Below are 8,164 nucleotides of genomic sequence, written 5' to 3'. Positions count from 1 at the left end.
TCGGTCAACTTAATTTCTTTGTTCCATGTACCTTTATAATAAATATTAGATATACAGATGACGTATACATTCCTATTACATATATGTATTGTTAAATAAGACTATCTACTTTTTCTCTGTTACAAATAAGGCTGCTTGCTATCTGAGGTCGATCCCAAATGCGCTGTGAACCCTGAAGACTAAAACAGAACGGCTCGTGTAAGCTTTACGATTACATATTCTGTAAATTACTTTTAGGTTTCCGTACCCAAAGGGGAAAAATATAACAATTGCGTAATAAAAACAACTTGAAAATAAATAGATGTCGCAGTAGAGAAACCTATATTTAAAATATTAAAAAAGAAATTAAAGGTATCTATGTGAATTCTACCAATACGCACTTTATCAGCGCGGTGGACTATGGCCTAATGCTTCTCTTCCTGAGAGAAGACCTGTGCCCAGCAGTGGGTTGTTGATGATGATGATGAAGTAAAGTATATGTTCAGTACTCGTACCAACTTTTTTTTTGTTCTCAAGGGGGAACCCTTCAAAGGGTACCCGACTCCGGTAGGGCGACATCGGGTTATGTGGGATTTTTACCGCACTAAACCCCCAGGGTGGCCGTCCTCGGCGCTTCGTGGAGAACTCCAGGATCTCCGACGGAAAACAACCGGAGTCCTACGAGCGCGATGCCCCTATCGGGCTATGCCCGGGGGGGAATTTTGCGCTCCTCCTGCACAACTGTTGTTTATGAACCCGTCCTCCCCGGGGTTGCTTGCTGGACGGTTCGAGCACCCACTCTTACCGCAACCTCAGAAGCCCTTTTTAGTCGCCTCGTACGCTAGACAGAGGATACCCTAGCCCTATTCTAGTTTCGGGACTACCGGGACAATCTTTAGTACCTAATTGTGTCAAAGTCCAAATTAAACTTAACCTACAGTTACGACAATTAACAAAGACCGAACACAAGTGTTAATGATGTATTTCGATTGAAAACCGGTACAATCCGAATGGATTCGATATCTATTTATATTATTGTCTTGTTTACATTCCTTATTGGCTGTCCCACGCGGGTCGACTGCAGACCTCTCGTCTCGGATATATTCTAGAAAAAATACCATATTTACGTGAAACGCCATTTTGAATTTAGTGTCAAGTGAAGTTTGATGACAAAAGAAAGTTTTAGTGATTTTTTTTTACGAAGTTATTTATTTTAGGTGAGTTTTATTTCTTTTTTATAGTAGATTATTTTAGCTAAATATTTTTGGTAGGTTCGCTTTCAGTTTTGTTTTTTAATTTTATTTTAAGCTATGGCTTTTTGGTCCATTTTCCAAATTCTATGATATTGCAATCTATCGAAATATTAACAACGAGTCTACAAAAAGTATAAAAAATACTGAAAACATAAATATTAAAGTCTACTTTATTACAGCAAGATTTTATTAGAAAACAGTTTGATTTAAGAAAGTGTAACTACATTTTTAGTGGGTGAAGGAAGCAATAAATATGATGAATAAATTAAATTAGCAATTCATTTTTTGGCTGTATTTATAACTAATATACTAATCTATGAACTAATATTATTTTTACAGTTTAATTTTAAAATATGTTACACAATAAAATTTGTTTAAAGGCTTTCAAAAGTTTGTTGCTTACGGCCATAGACATATTATCCTACTGACGTAGTATCTCTGGTTACGGCTGATGCAACTTGATGTAACAGCTTAAAAAGCTCACTGAAGTTAAATATTATTTATTAAAGTGATGACCACAGACATGTATCTAAACAAAACAAATACAGGTCTGTGGTGATGATCCATAGAGTTTATTATATAAGTGTCATACAAAGGTTTTCAGGTTCGATTCCCGTTCAGATATAAACATTGATTTAGATGAATTTTCGTTGAGTGCTCGAAATTGGATCATTATCATTAATGAAAATTTCAAAATCTTTATTAACAAAGAGGTACTTATTAAAATAATTACTTTTGCCTATTTAGGTTATCAACATCATCAACCCATTACTGTCCCACTGCTGGGCACGGGTCTCCTCTCATAATGAGAAGGATTCAGCCATAGTCCACCGAGCTGGCCAAGTGCGAATTGGACTTCACATATCTTTGCGATTTTTTTATAAGTCTCTCAGGTGTGCAGGTTTCCTCACGATGTTTTCCTTCACTGTTTAAGCAAGTGAAACACAAAACTTTAAAAATCAGAGGCCTGGGATATCATCTTGGACCTCTCGATCGAAGCCGATTTTAAGCCTAGGCTATCGATGCTGCTGTTTAGGTACATATAGATATTTCAGATAGGGATGAGTTTCAAATTAAGTTTGATCTTGGCCTGGGTGATTGTTATTTGTTACCTATCACATTTTTACCATTTTTATAGCATACTTTAACACAAAAAAAAAACCTAGACTAGAACTACATATTACGTATATATGTTAATACTTATGTATTCATTTATGACATAGCTACCAATATTGGCCCATTAATTTGGCATGTAAAGTAGATTGTCCTCTATTGCAGAATGGGACAAAACAATTTGGTCCAATATGTGCTGGAAAAAGAAATATTGTTCTTCGAAATGGCAATGTAATTTAGATAAATCATTTTGGGTGATGCCAGACTTAGATATATGATAATTATAAATAAGGTAAGGAAAAACTATAATAAAAATATTTAAGCGTTTTTAGGAATTGTGAATAATTATTTGCAGTGTTTATTAAATAGGTAAGGAAAAGTAAATTTTATATAGGTACAAATTATTAAGGTGTTTTCGGAGAATTTTTGGACAGGTTCTAGCTTTTCTATACTAATATTATAAAGAATAAAACTTTGTTTGTTTGTTTGATTGTAATGAATAGGCTCAAAAACTACTGGACCGATTTTAAAAATTCTTTCACCATTCGAAAGCTACATTATCCACGAGTAACATAGGATATGATATGAAATATATTTGATAAATAGATTTAGAGGCGGTACAAAGTTTGCCGGGTCAGCTAGTTTTCTATAAGATTATAGTAGAAAATGAGCATGACGTGTTCCATCTGATGGTATAGTTCTTCTATCTCACGAAATCCGTTCGGGTTCCATAGATGTCTTTGTAAATTAAACGCTAGCTAAGCTTCGTGATAAACGCTAGCTATTATACTTCATATACATTAACTAGCTGACCCAGCAAACGTTCTGTTGCCATATAAATAAAAAAATGTTAAGGGTGAACAACCTTGTGAATGTTAAGGGTGCTCTGCTACTCCTATATTATAAAAACAAGAAAGCAATATTATGTTAATTTTTTGTGGCAGTTCTAATTGACAGTATTATTTAAACGATATTTAAGATAATGTTAATACAAATTTACATAGATTTGTCTAAAACCGGTCTAAGTAATAGGAACGGTCGATGAGAATTTTATATTTATTTTTTGCCTAATTCAATGACACCTAATATTTAAATCGTTGGCATTGTCATTTGCGAATCGATATCTATTCAATCTAGCTTTTTATATACTTAGGCACTGTCTATCTAGGTATTTAAATAAAGACTAGTCGAGGCCCGTGAGTCCAGTCACATTATGCATAATAATAGTTTCGAAAATAGCTGTATTAGGATCGATTATATAACGCGGCTTACGGCAGGAGTTACATAGTAGAATTCGTCACGTAAGGAAAAAACGTTATGCCCGTTCTGCATGTCATTCTGACTCTTTGGTTCGAACATTTTATTATGTAACGGGTACTCACGATATGCGTTTTTTATACAACACTGACAATATCCTTACGCTCCGTTACGGAGCGTAAGGATATTGTCAGTGTTGTGTGTCGTGATATGAAACCTAGAAAAGAAAAACGAACTAGACGTAGGGTAGATAGATTAATCTACCACTAGTACTTGTCAACGGTTTCTCCCCTCCACCTCAGTTTCGCCGTGACCACGATCCATGCAACTGGGTCGAAATATCGGCAATAAAAAACGCATATCGTGAGTACCCGTTACATAATAAAATGTCTCAATTCCGCGATAATTTTAGTCTAAAATCATATATCTTTGGTTCGAAGTTCGAAGGTAACCAGGAAACTTTGATTTTTCAGTTATGTATGTATAGTAATTAATTATTTGCTATAACAGTGAAGAATTACATCGGATGGAAAACTACACGCCAGAGTTCTTAAATTATATACAGTTTTCAAAGGTGTGTGAAGTCTACCAATTTGCATTTGGCCTAACCTAAACCTCTCTCACTTTGAGAGACCCAGCAATGAGAGAATAATGGGTTGTCGACGACTTAAATTACGTGTAAATAGTATACATATTTATGTATGTATATATAGTCCGCGTAAAACTACTAGTCCGCTCTAAATATAGAAATGAATCGCGTCGCCATAGCAAATTGTATGACTACACCTGCTCGCGACAACTTCAGAGCATACTATTAGCTTGGCGCGGACTATGCCTATTTACTTCTATTTTATAATACGACGTGAGTTATTTATTTACATAAACAGATTCACATCATTCAAAGCCAAAGAAAGTGCTCCTTAGCCTTGACTGATAACAGTGTCAATTACTCACCGTCTGTATAAGTAATAACGCATTAATATAGTAATAAAACAACCAATGTACTGAATAAATAATGAAAGGGATCTTCTTGTTTCGTCACAACGGATATAAAGTTGGTAAAACTCTCCGGGACCTCAAAGCCGCCGTATCCAAAAAGATCATTTTAAACATGTTATGACAAAACTACCTCATCTTATGGGTAAGATTTGGTCTAAAGGATAATGATTGGTCTAAAACAGCGTTTCCCAGCCTTTTTCAGTCCACGAACCCCTAGGAAATCAAGCACAGTTTTCACGGACCCCCTTAATAAAATAAACAGCGAAAAAAACGCAATCCCAAATATCATTTTTTTACAGGAGAGCCAAAACAAAATTTGAAAAACCAATTTATGTATTTTTTTTATAGATTAGTGTTATACATCATTGGATGCAACTTTTTTAATTTTTTAAAATACCGTGTGCTTAGATCACATTTTTCTAATAAAACTGGTTTGCTGATTTTTCGTTTTGCGGCCCTTTTGCATTTAATGAACGATTTATGTATGGTCCAGAGATGACACCGCGGACCCCCATACATATACTCGCGGACCCCCAGGGGTCCGCGGACCACAGGTTGGGAAACGCGGGTCTAAAAGATTGGGTAAGATGAGGTAAGGTGAGGAAGCTTCAAGGTTGGACTCTGAAGGCACCACAGTCTCCTCTCATTCTGTGTTGTAACAACAGTGGTAAGCGCTGTTATGTTCTGGTTTCAATTGTGTTGTAAAACAAAGCAAATACCTACCATGGTAACAATACATCCATGGCCAACCTCATGTAATTCTTTTTTGGCAAATGGAGATTTTCCGCCGGGCTAGTTGATCACAACTGGAGCAGTCGTGCTCCGACAGTCTCAGATCAGAACTTGTATATTTACAAGATATTTAGAAAAATTCGATAGAGTAATTTCGAAATGCGTAGCGCCATCTCTTGACGAATAGCGGAAAGTCGCAACACTAATGCATATGAATCATATTGCATGCATTAAAAAATGAAACAATTCAAGGAATTCATGAAAAGAAATCTATTTATTTTTGGTCTACAAGGGTACTTACAAATTGTTAGTTATATTTTTTACACTAGCAGTAGTAGTATTGCCGAATAAATTTCACGTTATATTTTGTCTTTGTCCAGAACATGAAGACTGATCTCCAAGAGCTGGCAGTCCGTCTGTTCGACGCGGGTGCCGTTAAACTGGGTGACATCGAGGCCAAGCTGGGCAGGCACACACCCATATACTTCGACCTTAGGGTCGTGGTGTCACACCCTCGGATTATGGTAACTATTTATTTGGGATAGAAGTAGCAAACGGGCATGTAGTCCACCTAATGTTAACTGTCTACTGCCGTCCATGGACATCTGTAATCAACCCTATATAAGATAAGATTTTTTTTATAATATAGGAGTAGCAGACGAGCATGCAGTCCACTTTATGGTAAGTGGCTATTACCGCTCATAGAGATCTGTAATCAACCCCATATAAGATTAGATTTTTTTAGACGTCGGCCACAGATGCGCGGCTACTCCTGAGGACTAAGCTAGAATGCATCGGAAAAGTATATCTCCTTTACCACACCCTTCAAACCATAACACAGCTTAACACTGCTGTTATTAGGCAGAAGTAGTTGTGGCGGTTGTACCTCCAAAGTCGAACCACGAAACTTTCTCCTACCTCAAAATATTGTCGCACAAACAACATAACATAGGTACAAATATTTTTGTTATACATACAAAACCTAACATAAACCTGTATTTTTTGTTATATGCCAAAATATTGATGCAGCGATGCATAAGTACTTATGTTCAATTGAAAGACATGTTGTCTAATGAAAAAGGTAAACAACTTTACAAGTAGATTGTATAAGTATATAGTATAGTAGTATATAACAGTAGCACTACCATGAGTTTACAAAAGTATTACTCGCTAGCGACTGCGTAAAATAAATGTATGAAAAATTGTACAGCGCCTCTGGTGGTTACTCGTAGAACTAAAATCCGTAGTGGCGTAACTCGATACGTAAAAAACCTATCGAAATCAAATCGCTAGCTAATGTCATTATGATCTATTGCCATACAAAATCGGTCCCATGAGTCATTAATTTGACAGACGTTGTCAAGAAATACCGTAACGATAGTAGTTATGTTATTCACTAGCAAAATGACAATAGTTTTCTATTTACAATTTCTATAGTGGCGTTTCTATGCCAACTCATGGTAGTGCTACAGTACAGATATGTAATCTGTAATTTGTTACAAAATGTAAAATGGATGAGCTATGCGCATATAATAACTTTGTAATAACTATCAAATATGATTTCAGATGGCAATCTCAAAACAGCTCGAAAATATATCTTCCGGAATAAACCACGACATTCTGTGCGGAGTACCCTACGCAGCGCTACCCTTCGCCGCAGTCATGTCCGTCAACACCAACACCCCAATGATAATGAAGAGGAAGGAAACAAAATTATACGCCACGAAAAAGATTCTCGAAGGAGTTTTCCAGAAACATCAAAACTGTTTAGTCGTTGAAGACGTAGTGACATCTGGCGGGAGTCTACTAGAAGCTGTTGCTCAGCTACGGAACGAAGGTTTGATCGTGTCTCACGCCGTAATAGTTCTCGATCGCGAACAAGGTGGCGTTGCTGTGCTCAAAAGTCACGGCGTTGAAGTAAAATCAATATTCACAATGACGAATTTAGTAGAAATACTTCGTGATGCGGGAAAGATTACGGATGAAACTGTGGAGATCGTATCGGACCATATAAAAGAGTGCCAGTTTGGCATGAAGGATAACTTAGTATAAATGATCAAAAACTTGTTTGGTAATGACGTATAGGTATACGGTATATCAATACAATCTGAGTCATTGCGGACTTGAGGACGTTCTAAAACTTCCAAATAAATTAGTTGTCTTTCATCTCCTTAAATCAATCTGGTGTAATTTAAACCAGTTTATTAAACACCTACTTAAATCTTACTTAAATAAGGAACCTATTTGCACAAAAATTGTTTCGTATTCTTTGTTCATAATTTACATTTATTCATTTATCCTGTAGTCTTCAAACAAAAATGTATCTGTTAAACCTAATTATTTACGTTAAGTAATTTAGAATTAATTAATATACATTTTATTTATGTTCTAGAATAGAACTCAAAACAGGTAAATAGGTAGTTATGTACATAACTATTCGTCATTTAAATTAAACATTTTAGATTAGTATTATACCTAGCGGCTATCGTGGTCGTGTAGGTACTTTATATTTTATGAAAACAATAAACAATTCATTTATATAACTCATGTTTATTTAACCTATGTATTTCATTTCATTTCCCTATTTTGCACACCTAAAATATAAACAAGATAAAATTAAGTTTTAGTTAAGAAAGAATATAAATCTGTGATAAGATCTAAATTTTATTCAAGAATATCTTTTAATAGCATATATTTTTATAAGAAACAGCGTACGAAAATCGCCACAAACGATTATCTCCATAATTAAAGCATCTATCTATCGAATCTAAGTGCTTTTGTGAAATAAATTATGTGAGGCTTTGTCTACCGCGATCAATATCCTCCTGTAG

General features: G+C 35.5%; 1 protein-coding gene across 1 annotated transcript; it reads left to right on the top strand.

Moving 5' to 3' along the window:
* The first annotated feature begins 1,049 nt into the window (after positions 1–1,049).
* LOC140756466 (uridine 5'-monophosphate synthase) lies at positions 1,050–7,885 on the top strand. The gene is made up of 3 exons (XM_073091981.1): positions 1,050–1,196; positions 5,714–5,857; positions 6,900–7,885. Exons 2-3 carry the CDS (start codon positions 5,717–5,719, stop codon positions 7,383–7,385), a joined length of 627 nt encoding a protein of 208 aa, XP_072948082.1. The 5' UTR covers positions 1,050–1,196; positions 5,714–5,716; the 3' UTR covers positions 7,386–7,885.
* The last annotated feature ends 279 nt before the right edge of the window (positions 7,886–8,164 follow it).

This window comes from Epargyreus clarus, unplaced genomic scaffold (assembly GCF_041222505.1).
Source record: "Epargyreus clarus isolate Ecla_fem2 unplaced genomic scaffold, WU_Ecla_fem_2.2 ptg000035l, whole genome shotgun sequence".
Taxonomy (NCBI): domain Eukaryota; kingdom Metazoa; phylum Arthropoda; class Insecta; order Lepidoptera; family Hesperiidae; genus Epargyreus; species Epargyreus clarus.
Note: the sequence above shows the minus strand (reverse complement) of the source record. Positions and strands in the feature narration are given on the sequence as shown.

Bases quoted from the DNA above. Each gene is read 5' to 3' on its own strand.
- LOC140756466 (XM_073091981.1), top strand. From the start codon at position 5,717: ATGAAGACTGATCTCCAAGAGCTGGCAGTCCGTCTGTTCGACGCGGGT. The intron at 5,858-6,899 runs GTAACTATTTAT...ATATGATTTCAG, and splicing joins TGTCACACCCTCGGATTATG to ATGGCAATCTCAAAACAGCT.